The sequence below is a fragment of the Cebus imitator genome, unplaced genomic scaffold (assembly GCF_001604975.1).
Source record: "Cebus imitator isolate Cc_AM_T3 unplaced genomic scaffold, Cebus_imitator-1.0 Scaffold149, whole genome shotgun sequence".
Taxonomy (NCBI): Eukaryota; Metazoa; Chordata; class Mammalia; order Primates; family Cebidae; genus Cebus; species Cebus imitator.
The window spans coordinates 162511-181374 of NW_016107464.1; the positions used below are offsets into that span (position 1 = coordinate 162511).

The 18864-nt window shown below is 53.9% G+C and overlaps 1 protein-coding gene across 2 annotated transcripts in view; it reads right to left on the minus strand.

Moving 5' to 3' along the window:
- Window positions 1-9480: 9480 nt before the first annotated feature.
- NOL6 (nucleolar protein 6) overlaps window positions 9481-18864 on the minus strand; it is a 13013-nt gene continuing 3629 nt past the window's right edge. The window contains exons 4-26 of one of the 2 annotated variants that reach the window (XR_005202527.1): window positions 18561-18740; window positions 18048-18216; window positions 17769-17903; window positions 17521-17684; window positions 17312-17432; window positions 17069-17127; window positions 16882-16983; window positions 16593-16708; window positions 16263-16440; window positions 15976-16098; window positions 15697-15845; window positions 15495-15570; window positions 15158-15298; window positions 14897-15014; window positions 14657-14811; window positions 14319-14482; window positions 13820-13972; window positions 13492-13597; window positions 12679-12803; window positions 12478-12567; window positions 11906-12100; window positions 11692-11793; window positions 9481-11471 (exon numbers count right to left, since the gene is read on the minus strand). Coding sequence is in view for 1 of the 2 variants with exons in the window: in XM_017542945.2 (XP_017398434.1) it covers window positions 11322-11471; window positions 11692-11793; window positions 11906-12100; window positions 12478-12567; window positions 12679-12803; window positions 13492-13589; window positions 13820-13972; window positions 14319-14482; window positions 14657-14811; window positions 14897-15014; window positions 15158-15298; window positions 15495-15570; window positions 15697-15845; window positions 15976-16098; window positions 16263-16440; window positions 16593-16708; window positions 16882-16983; window positions 17069-17127; window positions 17312-17432; window positions 17521-17684; window positions 17769-17903; window positions 18048-18216; window positions 18561-18740 (3063 nt within the window). In the remaining variant the exon portion in view is untranslated. The remainder of the gene's footprint in view (window positions 11472-11691; window positions 11794-11905; window positions 12101-12477; window positions 12568-12678; window positions 12804-13491; window positions 13598-13819; window positions 13973-14318; window positions 14483-14656; window positions 14812-14896; window positions 15015-15157; window positions 15299-15494; window positions 15571-15696; window positions 15846-15975; window positions 16099-16262; window positions 16441-16592; window positions 16709-16881; window positions 16984-17068; window positions 17128-17311; window positions 17433-17520; window positions 17685-17768; window positions 17904-18047; window positions 18217-18560; window positions 18741-18864) is intronic. The other variant, XM_017542945.2, reaches the window with a different exon arrangement.

Sequence of the window (18864 nt, forward strand, 5' to 3'; positions counted from 1 at the left end):
TTTTTTTGGTAGAGACAGGGTTTCACTATGTTGGCCAAGCTGGTCTCAAACTCCTGACCCCAGATGATTCACCCATCTCCGCCTCCCAAAGTGCTGGGATTACAGGCATGAGCCACCGCACCTGGCCTAAATAGGCATATTAAGAGAGAAAAGAAAAGAAATAAGGGCTCCCAGTCCAGAGGTGGTTCCTGCCCAAGGAGATGGGTTTAGCAATATACATACAGTAGATTCATATACATGCAGGCACTTGTGCATACACACACACAAACACACAGACACACACACACACCCTGTGGCTTGCAGTCACACACTTGCCTATCGACATTGAGCTCTGCTCCATGCTCAGGGATCCCGTTCACATGAGAGCCTCGACATGGGCACACACATACATAGAACCCCCACACGAGGATTCTGATGACCCTTGACCCAGAAACATACACCCACCCTCCAGGCCTCCCTGGGCTGGGAGGCTCCACGGTGAATCAGGGAGCCATCACTGAGTACCTGCCCGCTGGCCCCACTGCCAGCCTGTGACTCAAGACAGAACCATAGACTTCTGGTGCCAGAGCCCAGATCACAGGCTATGGGAGTGGCAGAGCACCCCTGCCATGCTGCCCCCTATTCTCCCAACCCTATAATGTGCTTCCAGCCCATCCTTGTCTCGAGTGGAGCTGCAAAGGCAGCACAGGGCAGAAACTCGCAAGGGACTCCTCAACACTGAAAGAAAATGGGGAACCCCAGCCCACAACACCCCATCCTCACCCTGTCCCATCCTGGGCCTGCTGGCATTCAAATCTAGCCTGGGAACCAGAACAGGGGAGAAAAACAGGGACAGCTCTTCCACCAGCAGGCACAAGCAAGGCTCCTATACACACTTCTAATTTTTCTTTCTTTTCCTCTTCCCTTATAAAAGCAACCTGCAGCCGGGCATGGTGGCTCATCCCTGTAATCCCAGCACTTTGGGAGGCCGAGCCAGGCAGATCATTTTAGGAAAGGAGTTCGAGGCCAGCCTGGACAACATGGTGAAACCCCGTCTCTACTAAAAATACAAAATTTAGCCAGGCATGGTGGCATGCACCTGTAATCCCAGCTACTTGGTAGCTGGGTAGGAGAATCGCTTGAACCTGGGAGGCAGAGGTTGCAGTGAGCCAAGATCGCGCCATTCCACTCCAGTCTGGGCAACAAGAGTGAAACTATGTCTCAAAAAAAAAAAAAATTAGCCAAGCATGATGGCAGGAAAAAAAATATTAGCTGGTCATGGTGGCGGGCTGAGGCAGGAGAATCTCTTGAGCCCAGGAGGCAGAGGTTGCAGTGAGCGGAGGTCACACCACTGCACTCCAGCCTGGGCAACAGAGCAAGACTCTGTCTCAAAAAGCAAACAAATAAAAAGCAACCCGCACACACATCTGTCTGCATTCACCTCACATGTGTTTTCTCATGGGCTGCACCAGGAAGGAGCTAGTCACACACACAACTGTGGATTTGTATGTCTTATTCATGTCCAGAAGCATTTATTTACACATATGCAGCTACATTTACTCACCCGTATATGCATGGATGAATGTGCCTATTACCCTGACTGCAGTTCACCATAGAGCATCTTTGCAATACCCTCCAGTCAATGCAGCCGCATGCCAAGTCAGTTGTTTAGTTATCGGAACAAGGGCTGGGTCTCAATGCCCTTGTTCCACCCCCTCCCCCATCAGGGCCCAACCTTCAGGACCATGACTCCGTGAACTCCCACCAAACTCATTCTTGTCCACAGCTCGTGTGTATACACATGTTCATACATATACATACACACACACATTGGAATGGCTAGAATTGGAGCTGAGAAGATATGGGTAGGTCGTCTTGCTTCTTAGTGGATGTGAGAGGACTCTAGCTGGAGGAAGGGGAAGGTTGCAATACCTTCCAAGCGCCCCTTATTCCTGTCAGCCCTCCTTGGATCACCTGGGATGGAAAGGGGTCAGGATCAGAGGATGCCTGTGCAGAAGCATCGGGCTGGCCTGAGTTGGGGGCGGGCAGAAGCCCACTGTTTCATTGTGCGATGCGGAAGCAGCATTCCCATTGTAGTCAATGCGGTTGGCGCCCCCTAGAGTCGAAGGCGGAAGAAAGCATGGCCCCACAGAGAAGAGATTGAGCTTAGTGAGCAGCCCTCTGAGTCACTGCTTTTCCAGAGTCCTCTGGCTTCCTCTTGTGCTTTGGGAAGGAAAGCCGGGGTGCAGGCTGGGAGCCAGCCCTCCTGGGTGCTCTGGGAGGAGGCAGATGAAGAGGTTGTTCCTCCTTCCAGGGCATATCTTGAGCAAGGCCTGTGTCTCACCTGGGTGGGAGGGCTGAGCCAGGGAAGGAGACTGAACAGCCCATCCACCCCGTGGGAGGCCATGACTTGGTTAAGGTCAGAGCTGGAAGAGTGGGTTCCCAGGCAAGGGAAGGGCTAAGCACGCAAGTCCCAGCCTGCTGGACCAGAGGGGCTGGCTGGGGCCCTTTAACGGGTGGGAGTGCCACACCTTTCGTTTCCTGACCCCAAATCCTTTCTGCCTGAATGGGAACAGCCTGAACCAGCAAAGAAAGAGACCTGGGCCTCCTTGCTGTTAGTGAGTCAGAGGTGGGGGTGGAGACGTAGAAAGCTACTCACTCTAGAGAACCCCCAAGCCCCTAACTTCTTCCAGAGCATCGCAGTGGGGTGGGGGAGGGGCAGAACAACGATACATGCAGACATATTCTCTTTCAGAAAGCACTTCCTCCCACTTTGCAAAACAACTCCCAGAAATGGGTGTATTTTTCCCATTTCACAGACGACAAAACTGAGATTTAGAGAGAAACTGAGTGACCACCTGCAAAGATCACTCAGCCACTGAGTGCTGAGCCAGGATTCAAACCCCATGGGGATGGGGAAGACAGGTGAAAAGGTCAGGGAGACCAGGGAGCCTGAGACAGGGAGAGCAGGGAGACCTGGCACAGAACCCCACTGAGTCCCTCCATGCTCGACCCCACTTTCCAGAGAGGCCACTGTTGAACACTCTTCCTGCTTCTAGGGTTCAAGGGTGGGGGGCTGGCTGTGAACTGGAATCAGGAGTGGAGAGCAGAGGTGAATCGCCCTATTCTGAGCATCCCCAGACTCCTCCTCCTGAGCCAACACAGCTATCCCCATCTTTACACAGGTGACCTGGGGGAGAGACCCTGAATACAACTGCTCCAGCTTGACCTTGGGAAAAATCAACCTTTGACCCATATCCTGTGGACTCTGGGTTCACAGCCTGGTGTCCCTGACCTGCCCTCAGCAGCCTTTGAGGGCTCAGGACAGCTGAGGGTCATGTTGAGACAGCAGAGCGATAGGAAGGAGGCTTAGACCTAGAGGTCAAGGAAGGGTGCAGAGTCCTAGGGACTAGGCTGATGGGGACACAGCTCTCTTGCACACCGAGAATTGAGCTCCAGGCTTGGCTTGGCCGCTGAACAGTCAGGTCACCTAGATGGCTCTCTTCCCCCACACCCACAGAGTCTCTCTCAGCTTCTTCATCTGTACCTGGAGGTTTCAGTTGAAGGGGGCCCCACCTCCTGGGCCTTTATAAGAATCAAAGAAGATTATAGATGTTTCAGGCTTTGAAAACTGTACTACACAGTCAATAAAGAAAGAAAGGTTTGTGGCTGGGCTTAGTGGCTCATGCCTGTAAGCCCAGCACTTTGGGAGGCCGAGGCAGGTGGATCACCTGAGGTCAGGAGTTCAAGACTAGCCTGGCCAACATGGCGAAACATTTTTTTTTTTTTTTTTTTTTTGAGACGGAGTTTCACTCATGTTACCCAGGCTGGAGTGCAATGGCACCATCTCGGCTCACCGCAACCTCCGCCTCCTGGGTTCAGGCAATTCTCCTGCCTCAGCCTCCTGAGTAGCTGGGATTACAGGCACGCACCACCATGCCCAGCTAATTTTTTGTATTTTTAGTAGAGACGGGGTTTCACCGTGTTGACCAGGATGGTCTCGATCTCTTGACCTCGTGATCCACCCGCCTTTGCCTCCCAAAGTGCTGGGATTACAGGCGTGAGCCACCGCGCCCGGCCGGCGAAACCTTGTCTCTACTAAAAATACAAAAATTAGCCAGGCGTGATGATGCACATCTGTGATCCCAGCTACTCAGGAGGCTGAGGCAGGAGAATCACTTGAGCCCAGGAGGTGGAAGCTGCAGTGAGCCAAGATTGTGCCACTGCACTCCAGCCTGGGCAACAGAGTGAGACTCTATCACCAAAAAAAAAAGAAAAAAAGAAAGGTTTGTGTCAAAAGCTGTCCCTTTAATCACAGCCACATTTCCTCCCGTGTGAATATCCATGTGCATCCACACGTTTAGCTGTGTGTGCCTGTGTGTGTCCACGAGGCCTCATGTGTACATCTCCTTGTGTGCCCATGTCTAGGCCAGGCTGTGGGTCTGGGTCATGTGTTTATAAAAACCAGAGATAGGAGATGGGGATCTGTTGAAAGGTCTAGAGATAAGCTGCTGGACATTTGGGCCTGCCCCATGCCAGCCTCAGGGGGCAAGGAGTTAGTGACATGGAGTTGGCATAGACCAGTCATCACTGTGACAGGCCTAGGGGGTCTGGAGGGCTCTGGTTCACACCTCAGGAACAGGATGCCTGGAGCCCCTAGGTTTTCTGATTTCTCATCTCCATCCTCACTGGCAGGAAAGCTTCTAGAACCAGGAGAGGGTTGCTTAAGAGGATGAGGGGTCATGACCAGAGATCGAGGAGGAAAAGAGAGCTCACAGGCTTCCTAGGTAGCCTAAACCGGGGCCCAGCATTAGCCTGGCCCCTGCAGCCAGGAAGGGTGCATGGAGCATCATTTGGACTGGTCAATCAGAGGGCTTACTAGAGGAAGAAACATTTGGCTGGGGATTTTATGGAGGCTTTTCCAGGTGAGAGACTATAGGGCCAGGCTCTAGCAGGGCTGACTGCCTGCCTGGGAAGGATGAGATCAGCAGCAAGGAGGCTAGGAAAGGACTTGGGTAGTGTGGGAAGGGCCTTGGGTTCCATACTGACGGCGGCTGGAAGCTTACCCAGGGCCAAGGGGTATTTGAGCTTAGATTTTTTTTTTTTTTTTGAGATGGAGTCTCACTTTGTCATCCAAGCTGGAGTACAGTGGTACAATCTCTGCTCACTGAAATCTCCAACTCTCGGGTTTAAGTGACTCTCCTGGCTTAGCCTCCTGCATAGCTGGGATTACAGGAGTGTGCCACCACACCCAGCTAATTTTTGTATTTTTAATATGGACGGGGTTTGTCAGGCTGGTCTCAAACTCCTGACCTCGTGATCCACCTGCCTTGGCCTCCCAAAGTGCTGGGATTACAGGCGTGAGCCACTGTGCCTGGCCAGAGCTTAGATATTCTTTAAGCCCTGAAGCTCTGAGGAAGCCTTTACAGAGACTGCTGCAGCTGGAGGTAGGGAGAAAGAAGCCAAGGGGGCAGAGCCTTGGCCCCCACCTCCTGCTTCAACCGAAACATCTTAACCATTTTACATTAGGGCTTTTTTTTTTTTTTTTTTTTTTTTTTTTTTTTTTTTTGACAGAGTTTTACTTTTTTTGCCCAGGCTGGAGTACAATGGCACGATCTCAACTCACTACAACCTCCACCTCCCGGGTTCAAGCAATTCTCCTGCCTCAGCCTCCCGAGTAGCTGGGATTACAGGTATGTGCCACCACACCTGTCTAATTTTGTATTTTTAGTAGAGATGGGATTTCACCATGTTGGTCAGGCTGGTCTCAAATTCCTGACCTCTGGTGATCCGCCCGCCTCAGTCTCCCAAAGTGCTGGGATTACAGGCGTGAACCACTGCTCCCATCTCACATCAGGATTCTGAATGAGATTACAATCGATAAATGTGCCACCACTAAGGACAGTGGCTAATGAGAACCCTGAAGGTTTTAAGCAGGGGAGTGACAGGGTCTCTATCTGCCATTTAGAAGGACCCCTCCAGCTGCTGAGTGGAAGACGGGTTGGAAGAGGAGACAGGCTGGAGGCCTAGGAGGAGGCCATGGAGGAGGAAGCAAGGCCAGATGCCCAGGTGGAGGGAGAAGGGTTTAGGAGGCAGAGTGAGGAGGGCAAGTTGGCAATCAGCTGAAAAAATTGAAGGGGGAAGAACTGGGTGGACAGGAACCTGAGGTGAGGGCCAAGGGACCAGCAGGACAATGAGTCTTCAAAAGGCCTGTGGTCTAAGTGCCGGGGGTGAGGGTGAGGGGTGGGGAGGAGGTGGCAGGAGGAGGCTATGCATTTGTCAAACCAGAAAGATGATGGGTGTGCATGAGCCCCAGTACATTCTACTCTCAGGCCATTGCAGCCTGCTGGCTAATTATAGGGGAACCATTAGCAACGCACCCCAGGGGAGAGGAGTCGGGAAGAATCCAGGGGAGGGAGCAGGCCGCAGCAAGAGATTCCAAAGTCAGACTTCAAGAATGACTTCCTGAGAGTTTCGAGACCAGGGGTCGGTGATAACTGGGCTCTAGAGAGACCCCATAGGTTGGGAGATGGGGGTGGGGGCATTGTGGAGGGAGACTGGGGAAAGGCCAGGATGCAATAATTATCTTTTTCATCCAAACTGTTGGTCATCAAGTGGAACTGAGGCTGGCTCTCAGTGCTTCCTTGTCCCTCAGGCAGGGCCCAACCTTGGCCTCTTCAGTCCTTAGGAGACCCAAGCCATATCCTGTGGAGGTTTCCAATCTGGGAGAATAGCTGGGTCCTGCTTTTGAGCTCCCAGGCTAGGGAACAGAGGAGTTTTTTTTTTTTTTTTTTTTTTTTTTTTTTTTTTTTTTTTTTTTTTTTTTTTTTTTTTTTTTTTTGAGACCAAGTCTTGCTCTGTCACCAGGCTGGAGTGGAATGCTGCAATCTTGGCTCACTGCAACCTCCGCCTCCCAGGTTCAAGTGATTCTCCTGCCTCAGCCTCCCAAGTAGCTGGGACTACAGGTGCGTGCCACCACACCCAGCCAATTTTTGTATTTTCATAGAGACAGGGTTTCACCATGTTGGTCAGATGGTCTTGATCTCCTGATCTTGTGATCCATCCACCTCAGCCTCCCAAAGTGCTGGGATTACAAGCGTGAGTCACCATGCCTGGCCAGGGAACAGAGGAGATTTAGGCTTGAGCTGAGGTTGACCAGAATGCCCATACACCCCTCTCCCCCAAAAACTGCACTCCCCCATTCCTTCACGCTGCTTCTCTTGGTTGCTGATAAAAGCTGCATTCAAAAGCCTTGGGCAGGCTGGGCTCAGTGGCTCATGCCTGTAATCCATGCACTTTGGGAGGCCGAGGTGGGTGGATCATAAGATGAGGAGTTTGAGATCAGCCTGGCCAGCATGGTGAAACCCCATATATATTTAAAAGAAAAAAAGAAAAGAAAAAGAAAGCCTTGGGCAGGCCAGATGCAGTGGCTCACATCTGTAATCCATGAACTTTGGGAGGCCAAGGCAGGTGGATCACCTGAGGTCAAGAGTTTAAGACCAGCCTGGCCAACATGGTAAAACCCCCTTCTCTACAAAAATACAAAAATTAGCCGGGCATGGTAGCGGGTGCCTGTAATCCCAGCTATTCAAGAGGCTGAGGTAGGGGAATCACTTGAACCTAGAAGGCAGAGGTTGTAGTGAACTGAGATTGCACTACTGCACTCCAGCCTGGGCCTCTCAAAAGAGAAAAAAAGCCCTTGAAGCCTTAGGAAGGAGAGGGGGTTGGGCTGGCAAGCAGCCCAGAACAGGTGAGGCTCCTGACTTTTCCCTCCTCCCCTGCCCCATGGAAGAGATCTGCCACTCAGGCCTCTCTAATCCTTTCTTCCTTCACACCCCACCCCTTGGCTCCAGGAAAGCCAGGTTCAGCAGCAGGTGGCTTGCCAGGAGCCAGGACACCTAGAATCTCAGTAGCTGTACCCCCCGAGTCTCTGTGTGACCCTAGACAAGTTCCTACACCTCTCGGCCTGATATCAACCAGGAAATTATCCTCCCCACTCATTTCTGAAGTAGAAGAGGAAGTCTTCCTCTGGTTTGAAACACCCTTCCTCTTGGTCCCCCTTAGTTCCCTGGGGCAGTGTGAGATGCTTTCTCCTCCCTCTCAGGGACAGATGAGCAGATTGGCCTTTCCTGTGAAGGGTACGGGTGACTCACGTGCCCCAGGCTTCCCCTTGCCCTTATCACTCACCTGGATTAATCTGTGACTCATAAAGCAAGTATGGGATGTTGGGGGTTACCTGTAAACTTGGGGGAGGGGGTTGGATAGCCCCCATGTAACAGGGACTAAGCAGCCCTGGGGACTCATTGACTGTAATATACTATATGGACCCCTTAGGCTTTTGGGTCTTGCTCTTTTCACTCAAAGTATGGAGCTGGGCAAAGGAAAATAGGGTCTTCAGCTAACAGGATTTGGGGGTAGAGGAGGTTGTCAGATACCACAGCCAGAAAGGAGGACCCTTGTTGGGTTCACTAAATGGAACTACGTAGAGAGGCTGAGATCAGTCAGAACAGGGGGAAACTGTATTCTAGCACTTTGGGAGGCCAAGACTGGAGGATCACTTGAGACCAGGAGTTTGAAACCAGCCTGAACATAGTGAGACGACTGTCTTTAAAAAAAAAAAAAAAAAAGCCTGGCATGATGGCTCATGCCTGATCCCAGCACTTTGGAAGGCCAAGGCAGCCAGATCATTTGAGGTCAGGAGTTTGAGACTACCCTGGTCAACATGATGAGACCCTATCTTTATTAAAAATACAAAAAGTTAGCCAGGGGTGGTGGCAGTTGCCTATAATCCCAGCTACTCAGGAGACTGAAGCATGAGAATCGCTTGAACCTGGGAGGTAGAGGTTGCAGTGAGCCGAGACCATGCCATTTAACTCCAGCCTGGGCAACAGCAAAACTCTTGCCTCAAAAAAAAGAAAGAAAGAAATTAGACCCTGGGCCTCCCGCTCACCCACCTCCCTAGTGGACCTGGAACAGGGAGAACAGGAAAGGATGGTGCAGTGCCTCAGAGGTCTAAATTCTCAGCCCTCTTCCCTTGTCACTGGGCACTGGTCAGCTGACAAAGCCATTACCGTGCCTATTTTATGGGTCGGAAGACTGATCCCAGCAAAGGTAACTGACTTGCCCAGGGCCATGTAAGTTGGCAGGGCCAGGCTTGGTTCCCACTGGGACTGGTAACTGCACCTCTTAAAGACACCTGCTATAGTCCTGCCTGGGGGCAGAGTTCACCCCCTCCCCCATGGGGATAATCCAGAGCTGAGTTTGTGAGGGGCCTGAAGCTATAGGCGACTGACTTGAGAATGCAACAGGCCAGCAACCCCTGGCCTTCCCAGGAGCCCATGGAGGGACTGTGGACAAATAGTCCAAGGGACCAAGGAGCAAGAGCCAAGGATGACCACAAACCATAAGGCTTAAGGATGGGATTACATTTCACTCCCTGAAAATAAAGCCTGGCATGGTGATGCTTGAAGCTTACGAATGAATAGCAGAGGGAGAGGTGTAGACTCCAGCTCACACAACCAGCCAATTTATTCCCTCCCTATTCTAATTTCAACCCTGGTCTGAGCTGCTCCATGGCAGTGACTAGGGGCAAGCAGAGATTCACAAAGACCAACAGTTAAGCCAGAACTGGAGGCCAGAGTTCCCACATGCAGCTTCTCATCTTGAGGACAGAGCTTGCTAGCCAGGCATCAAAGTTCCTCCATGACAGGCCCCTGCACTGAGCCTGTTCCCACTCAGAAAATAAAGGTAAATAAAAGCACCTACTCCATAGGGCTCGTGAGACTGTATGACCAAATTTCCACACATAAGATACGGATACCACCACCTAACCCCACCTGGCCCCCTGTTAGGCACTCAATAAACATCAGCTCTATTATCTCTTAGGCTTTCTCTTTCACCATCACCACCCACTTGTTCCAGGCAGGGTTCACAAATAGATTCCCTTTACTTTGCAATCTTCCAGAGTGGGCTTCCCTGCCCTCCACCTGCCTGTGCCGGATGGCCTGAGCAAAGCACTGTAATAAGTGCTAGGAAGGACATGAAGAAATCTATGTTCAAACATGTTCCCTGCCCTCAAGGAGTTTACATACAGGAAACCAGGTCAAAACTATGTAAAGGGAGGAGACAGGCCAGGAACATGGGGGAAATTAAGCAATTTAACTTTTTATTTAAAAAAGATAGGATCTCGCTATGTTGCCCAGACTGGTCTAGAACTCCTGGGTTCAAGGGAGCCTCCTGTCTCCCTAAGTGTTGAGATTACAAGCATGAGCCACCACACCCAGCTGCAATTTAAATCAGGGTTCGAAACAATTTAATTTATGCCACTGTGTGTGCCTGCCAAGCGAACTGAACACACAGTAACTGCTCTAATAGTTCAGAGGAGGGAAAGATCACCTCAGGCTCGGGGCAAGGGATGGGCTTAAGGAGGGGCACTATTTGAGCTGAGTCTGGAAAAACAGCCGGAATTAGGGGAAGCAGAGAGGCTGCCAGAAAGGGGGTGCAGACAAGACTGAAAGGAGGGAGCATTCTCCTCCTCAGGCCCTGGGAGCTCCTGGGGAGGAAGACTTAGTCTCCTTCATCTCTGCAACCCCACTGCTGGTGCATAGTAGTGGCAGTTTGTGACATGAAAGGGCAAACAGCCAGGGCAGATGCAACCCAGTGCTTTTTGCACCTCTCCAAGACTGGGGGACTGCCAGTCCCCCGATCCCTTCACCTACCCAGCCCTTCCTGTCCTCAGTTCGTTTCCACTGTCTCCACCCTGAGAAGTGGCACCAACACAGGAGGGCATTGTGCTCCTTCACTGCAGTCTATTCATACACATATAGCCCCTTTCCACTGCTCAGTGTCGGTGGAAGGGACACATTTTCTCTGGGTCCCATCTAAAGGCCTAACATCGCAGTGAAGGGCAGACTGAAGTCCAGGCACAGGTCCTGGCAGTAGGAAAAAGACAGAGACTCTCCCAGGCACACGCCCCCTTCTCTGTTTCTAGAAGAAGACTAAGAAAGGAGTGGGAAACTGGGGGCAGGTCTAGGCCCAGGGCTAATAGATTCATCCACCTGGATGAATCTCCTGGGTTCAGTTCTTTCTCTGAGCCGGTTCCTACTCCTCTTCTAGGATGGTCGGGCCCAAGAGACGACATGGGCAACCATGCCCCTGCCCCAATGCTCAAGCATCATAGAAAAAATTGGGGCTGGGCTTTGCTGCAGATGATTCAGCGTGTTCAGCCAGCAGGCCCTCCATGAAGGATTCGTGTCCAGGAGGAGTGGAGGTTGGCCCACTGACATCTTGCTCTAGAGGTCCAAGGTCCTGCTGGCCATCTCCAGCTTGCTCCAGGGCTGGGATCACACAGTCCACCTCTCACTTCGGGCCTCCACAGTCTGCACCAGGCCTTCACCCAGCACAGCAAAGTCCTCCAGGATTGCTTCTACATTGGGCACCATTACCGGCTCTCCACCTTGAAACATCACCATGCGCCCCTTTGTGCCGGAGGCCTGGGGAAATCAGAAAGAGATGAGGGTTGAGTGTCAGTGGCACACCCAGAGACACCAGGCTGGGGCAGAGCGGGTGGTGGAGATAGCCACACAAGCCCATGCACTTCACACCTGATACGGGGTTGCCCATAGGGCAGACTATACACTACACACAGACATGCATGCCCACAGGAAGCCACGTGCACACACTCAGGAACATGGCTGTCACCCGCCAGCGCACCTTGAAGGGCTGGGGCTGGAAGCTGGTGGGTTTCCAGAGGACACCAATCACCTCTCCACCATGCTGGTCATAGAAGAAAAGGGCCAGATCCCCAAAGGCCTCCTAGAAAGGGATAGAATAGCAAAGATTACAGGCGGGCACTTAAGAGCTCCTCCACAGCCTCGGCTTCACCTGAAGTACCCTCCCCAGTGTCATTCAGCTGTTTAGGACCAACCCTGAGCTGCATCAGATAGAGCTGAGGAGGATCGTAGCCCAGCACGGGCATCAGGGATGAGGGCCCTGGCTCTCTGCGCAGGCCCCGGCAGAAGGAGGCGGCTGGTGAGTCCACGGCCTGGCGGTGCCGCGGGATGTGGCGGGGAGACAGGCAAATCAGCACATCGTAAATGTCCAAGGGTGGCCGAAACACTGTCTAAGGAAATGGAGAAGGGATCAGCAGGATCCCCTTGATGGGGAACTGGACCAAGCCCACCTTGGTTTCCTCCTTCCCTTTCATCTGACCGCCTGCTATGGGCCCACCTGCCCATGTGAAGACAGAAACACCAAGACCCACAGAGGGAGCAGCTGGTGCGCAGCCCAGCAGGAGGAGCACAGGCTAGAAACAGGAGGCCCAGATGGAGCCCAGCTTCCCCAGGCTCTGCCACCCCAGGCACCACGGCAGCTTCAACACCTCCTCTGTTCAGTCTCATTAAACAAGGGGACCCGACCTCCTGTGAGATCCCCAAACTCTGGGCTTCCAAAAGACAGAATCCCCAAAGGCCCTGGAGTCACTGCTGGTCAGAAGTTTACCCTGATGTCCCCAGGCCCCCGGGGATCCATGAGCTGCTTCTCTAACACAGGCAGGGCTTCCGCTGCCAGGACCACAAGCTGCTGCAGGATCTGCGGGGTACAGAAACAGACTGGAACTGACAGTGGGTCTCTCCCAGCTCAGGCTGGGCCTTTTTCCTTGGGAAGAAAACCACGCATCAGGGGGCAGCTATGGGGCTGAACCTGGGCCGAGGGTCCATCCTGTGTCCACACAGAATTTTTGCGGTCTTGGGGGGTAACAATGACCATGACGGGGAGTTGTGCCCGAGCCGCCAGGAAGCCACTTCGGATCTCCACCTGCTCCTCCACTAGAGACAAGAATGGGTCTGGGTCAGCCTGGCCCTCCCCTGAAGACACCGTCTACTCCCCAGGTACTGCTACAGTGCGCCCAACAGCTGCTCATCACAGGTATTTTTCAACACCCCCTACCAACAAGTGGCAAAGGTGACCAAAGGGACATCACATTTGCCTCAACTGGGTGGGGCATTAATCTCCCAACCTCAGCCCAGGGACAGAATTTTCCACTGCTTGGCACCCCTAGTGTGGTTTCCAGGCCTGCACAAGCTGAGTCTTGCCCCCGGCCCCCTCCCACCCTGGGCTTCCACACACCTGGGGAATTAGGAACCTGACACCCTGCTCTCTGCGGAGACCAGGAGTGCCTCATGTTACAACCAGAAATCACCATTCCCACCCCGCCAAGAGGTCTGAGTATGCTATACTTCCTGGCTCCTTGCCCTAATACTTCTCACCTGGTATACAGGATCCTCCTTCTATTCTCCTCTTCCTTCCACAGCATCCCCCTCCCCCCCGGGAGCTTGCTTACCACCCTGTCATTCTGTCTCTGACAACTGAGAGCAAACCATGTCTCAATGGTCAGGCTGGGACATTCAAGGCTGGGGAGGCACAGAGAAAACCTAACACTGCCAGGGAAAACCCTTGCCTGAAATCCATAAAGGGCAGTTCTTCCAGCAGTCTGACCCCAGTTCTACCACTTACCAGTGAGCTCATTGTTGAGATTGACAATAAGGGGGTTGTTCTTCCAATCAAACGTTGATACCAGGAAAAGGAATCGAAGGAAGCCAACCTGGGGGGAACTAAAGGGCTGGAGTAGGCAAAGAGTCCAGGGTCCAGCCATATATCCCCAGGCCTCCTTCAGTCTATGGAGCTCAGACCCCCTGGTGTGGATACGGGGAGCAGGGTATCTTAGAACCCCTCCTGTCACTTGCTTTACAACCCATTCCCATGTAGACTTAAGGTATAGAACAAAAGATGATAGCTGGCCCCAAGGGAACTTCCTGGCTAGGGAAAAAGTGGAGGGAATCACCTGGGAGGGGTGAAGGGCTCAGGGTGCAGGAAAAGGGCAGCAGCCACCAGATCCAGGCTCTCGTCAGTGAACCCCTCACCAAGAAGCTGGGCACGCACCCATCGCTTGGCCAGCCGCGCCACACCAGAGAAGGCTGGGTGCTGCTGCTGCAGTCTGGGGAGAAGAGGGAGTGTCAGCGAGACTCAGGCACCCAGGGCCCAGCCTTGGTGCTAATAGGTTATACATGTAATCTCATGTTCTCTTAACAAAGGCTACAACAAATTGACCCTAGTGTTATCTCCATTTTACAGATGAGAAATATAGGAACCAGGGAGGAAAATCTGACCATAGGGTCACAGTCAGTAAGCGGCAGAGCCAGGATTCCAGAACCTGCCTGACTCCAGAACTCATACCCCTAACTATGATACCATCTGGACCCCAGAGAGACAGGTGGCTAGGCGAGGAGGACGGGGGCAAGAAGGGGCCCCCAGACAGCAAGAACCTGTGCAGGTGGCCTTACCCATGCAGGACACTGGTGAGCAGTGGCAACTGCCTTGTGTCTCTCTCAAGGCAGAGGGAGGCAGGTGTGTCTCTGAGCGAGTTCAACCCCTCTGGGCTCTGCACCTCCCTCAGGATCTGGGGCTCCCGATGATAGGCCACACGAATCCGAAACACAAATCCATCCTTTGGAAGAAGGTACGGAAAGAGAAGGCTATGTCAGCCCAGGACCCCAGGGGGACTCTGAGGCCTATGGCTCTGTTCCCCATCTTGGTGCCCCGAGCTTGGTGTCTTCTTCCACACTCTGACATCCCTGGTGCCCCGCCTCCCTGGGAACCTGGCTGCCTGCACCAGCCTAACCTTGAGGACATCCGTGTGCGTGGCAGTGGCACGGCACTGCAGACCATGCTGTTGCGTCAGCAGCTCTGCCAGGCGCAGCTGGAAGGCAGCTCGCACCCGCCGCACGGCCTCAGCATCCTGTGGCCACTGGCCACTGCCCTCCAGGTGACAAACCACTGAGGGAGAAGAGGAGTAAGAGGTTTCATACTGTGGCCTGGAGTGGAACCTATCCCTCCCACTTCCTCCCAAGGACCCTCTTACCGGGCATGGGCTCCACGTAGGCTGGACAGGGCTTATCAGGCCGGGGCAACAGTGAGGACCGCTCTTGCAGAGGCTCATAGAAGGAGAAGGCTGGTCGGACTGGAGTTGGTGGGAACACCTGTGGAAGAAAGCAGGCTGAGGAAGGGGCCTGGGACTGGGAGGGCGTGCTCAGAGTCGGGAGTTGGAACAGTGGAATACTGGGTGACCAGAGCAGGGGTGGGGCCACCAAGCAGAAAGGTCGCCTGCCCTGTGGCAACTCACCTCTGTGTAGCGCAGCACTGGATGAGCTCCCTGAACAGCAGACACGGTCAGTGGGAGACCCTCCAGTCCCCACAGTAGGCGACTGAGGTCATCGTAGCAACGTACTGCCACTGCCAGGGCCTCCTCACCTGTGCTGGAGGTCTGAGAGGGAGAAGAAGGTCAGGAGACTGGACCCTACGCAAGACCAGCACCACCTGGATTCTGTCCCGGCTCAGGCTGCAGCAGAGCCAGCACCGCCGCCTGCTGGACATGCCAGGAAGTGCAAGCTGGCTGAGGCAGAAAGGACTCTCCCTACAGATTACTCTACAATCACTAGCTTTGACCCTGAGACCCTTACCTCTTTCAGGCCTTGGATAAGTGCCTCCAGGGGACCCCCCACATAGTGAACACAGGTTTCTGGGATGTCAGCATGGCTGAAAAAGAGGCACAGACACAGTGAGAAAATGTGGGGCTATGTTCTCGCTCAACTGCCTGAACCAGCCCCCAGAAAAAGCTCCCCAGCCCACACTGCCTCCCGGAATCCAGATGCCAACACTCACAGTGCCAGGAGGTGAGTGACCACCTGGTGGGGAATAAGGCGCTTCTGGGACATAGAGGCTGCCTCCCAGACCACAGCTTCCCGGATGGCTCCGTCCTGGAAACGCCGAAGCTCCGAGCGGGATCCCCAGAACTGGCGGAATTCAGCAGCCTGAGGAGGCAAGGGTGGTAGCAGTGCTGGGGAAGGAAGGGCTCTGTGAACCTGCCCGACAAGCTTCAGTCCAGGTCCCGTGGGGACAAGCCACCCTGCTCCTTCCAGCGTACATGCTGGGATCCCTCACCTCAGGCTGGTCTGCCTCTGGACCCAGCTCAAGGATGCTGGTCAGTCCCTCAGGCCGGAGAAGGAGTCCCAGGGTCAGGGTCCCAGAGTCTTTGTGCTTTGGTGGATCTTGGCTGATGTCCCACTGCAGGATTTCAAAAGGCTGAGCTCAGTCCTTGAATCTTCCAGCCTGGCCTGGAAACCTATGGCCAGCTAGAAACACCCAGCTAGAGGAATGTCCTTTGTGTCTCTTGGGACCCTGGATCCAGCCCCACTCAGACCCAAACTCCCCAACCTACACCACCTCACCTCTGGGACTGGGGGCCGAGAGTGAGCCAGCAGGTGCAGCCGCGTCCCCAGGCCCTGCTCCAGGAGGGTGATCAGGGGGTCCAAAGCAGCTGAGACATAGTCCCCACCATTGTCCTGCAGCTCTGGCCAGAGCTTCAGCCGGTGGCATGCTGCCTGCAGGCGACTCAGTGGACGAAGACTGGAGGGGTACAGAGGGCCAAAGAGGGGGAATCAGGTTGCCGGTCCCTAGTACCATCTCCTCCCTCAACGATCTGAGTCCCTATCTGAAGACCTTTGCCCTACCCCAAAGAGACAGGACCCACCAACATACCCTGTCACCCCTAAACTCACTGCAGGATGTGGTCAAAGGCCCGGATCATGGGTTTGGGAGTCATCAACAGCAGCTGGAACCCGTCGTCAGCTTTGCTGTCCAGCAACATCATAGACAGCTGTGCCTCGTGCTGCACCTGGAGCCACAGAGTAAAAAGGGACCATCCTTGTGCCCTTCATTGATCCAAGGGCTTAGACCAGAGACATGCCCTGAATCTAGCTCTTTGAACAGGAGTTTCTGGGGTTCTGGTACTTGAAAAAGAGACAGAGTCTAGACTGGGACATCAGGGGACTGGGGGCCTATGGGTACCTGGTGGTAAGTACAGGCAGTGACATCAGCACAGAGGTTGAGGCGGCCTGAGGAGTCCAGGAAGACAACGGAGAAGGCCTGGTGGAAGTCAGCCAGGGCCGGCTTGGGAGGTGTAGAGAGAAGCAGGTCAGCATTGGCACCTTACTTTCAGGCCTCCTGGCATAGACCTGGCCCTTCCCAAACTCACCAAAGAGGGATCTGAGCTGAGACATAAACTGATCCCGTTGACTGTCAGGTCTGTAGTGGCTAAAGTGAACCACAAGTGTATCAGAAGGTATCCCCCTCTGGGGACCCAGCCCTAATGACACCCTCCCTCAGCTGATTCAGTTTGCTCATCTGTCTGATGGCAAGAAACCAAAAGACCCCTGCTGGGATGAGAGGATTCCCGGAGGAGTGGGGCCCAAGGCCTTTCCCCACCTAGTTGCCTCACCCAGAAACTGCAAGACACTTCTCAGGACCTGGTAGCCACTCATGGTGGTATGGATCTTGCGTGTAGACACAAGGAAGACAACCAGCATGGAGACAAGGAACCCAGTAAGCCCACCCTTGCCCTGAAAGAGACAGAGGGAGAGGCGTGAGGTCAGAACCTGCCCATCACACAGGCAGTCAGGCAGGAAGGCTGGGCCACCCTCAACTCACCTTATCCAGCTCCCGCTGCCGCAGCCAGACCTTCAGAAGTGCCACGCCATCCTTCAGGCCCTGAGCTGAACCCAGCGTGGTTGACAGGAGCTGCAAATGGGACTCGAGAGCTGTATCCTGCAGGACCCACGTGTTGTAGTGGGGGGTAGGGGGCTCTGGGCTACCTGTGGGAGGAAAAGGGAAGCCATGAGAGGAAAAGTCCCACATCTCCACCCTCCAGCTCCACCTCAACACCAGAGCCTGCTCACCATCCCCTGCAGCACTCTGCGCTCGGTACCAGGCAGAGCGCACATTGTTCTTGGTTGGCAGCAAGCGGCACGGACGGAAGAAGTCAGGTGGAGGGCACGGATGCAGACGTACAGTGACCAGGCGCTCATCCTTCCCTGGCAGAGATGGGGGTCCTGAGACTCTGCAGGAGCCCTTGGAGCCAAAGCGTTCCCCATCTTGTCCCCCCGTACTTGAGGCCTCTGTGCCTCCTCCTCCAGATTAACCACCCCATGCTGTGCCCTCAGCCCAGTGTGTCTCACCACGTGGCCGCAGCAACAGTGAAGGTTTCAGGTGGCAGCCATTGGTGTAGGAGAAGCGAACACTGCCAAAGAGGGGGTCCTGGGCCAGGTGGTAAGCCAAGTGGGCCAAGTAGAGGGCACGCTTGCGGAAGTAGCGCTGGTTCAGCCCGTCCTTGTCCTGTAGGATTTCCTGGAGGGGCCAGGGAAGAAGAGAAGGCCAGGCACATAAGTGCTTGTGGAGCTGCAGGCCAAGATGAAGCCAAGGTGAGAGTGCTGGGCTCCTCTGCTGACAGAAGTGCCTGAGCCACAGTTAGCAACACCATGCCCACATCTCAGATCAGGAGGGCAAAGCTCCAGAAGGACAGCAACTGGCCCAAGGAATCTAAGCCGCCCTCAGGATGCTTGCAACGGTCCACTCTTCTGATTTAGAATTCAGACTTCAATCCCCTGGCAAGTGGCAGATAAGAAAGAGGGATCCAGGGATTTGCAGATAGTCAGGTGGTGGGCCCCTATCCTCTGAACCCTGGACCTTACCCTGGGCATGGTCAGTGCCACATCCACATTGACGTCTGGCCTGATGCAGGTGCCCAGAAGGTAGCTGCCCACAACAACAACCTGGGCTGGGGGCAGGAAGCGGAAACAGCCCTTCACGGCATAGGGCACTTGGTGGAGGGGTACTCGAACCCCAGCTGGGAGCCATGCCTGGTCAGTGAGCTGTGGGGGCAGAGATGGGGATACATATTGATTCAACTGACTTCCTCACATGTGCTCTTTATGTCTAGAAGACATCTTAACACATCAGTACGTTTGAAACCAAACTCCCATATGTGTCTTCCCT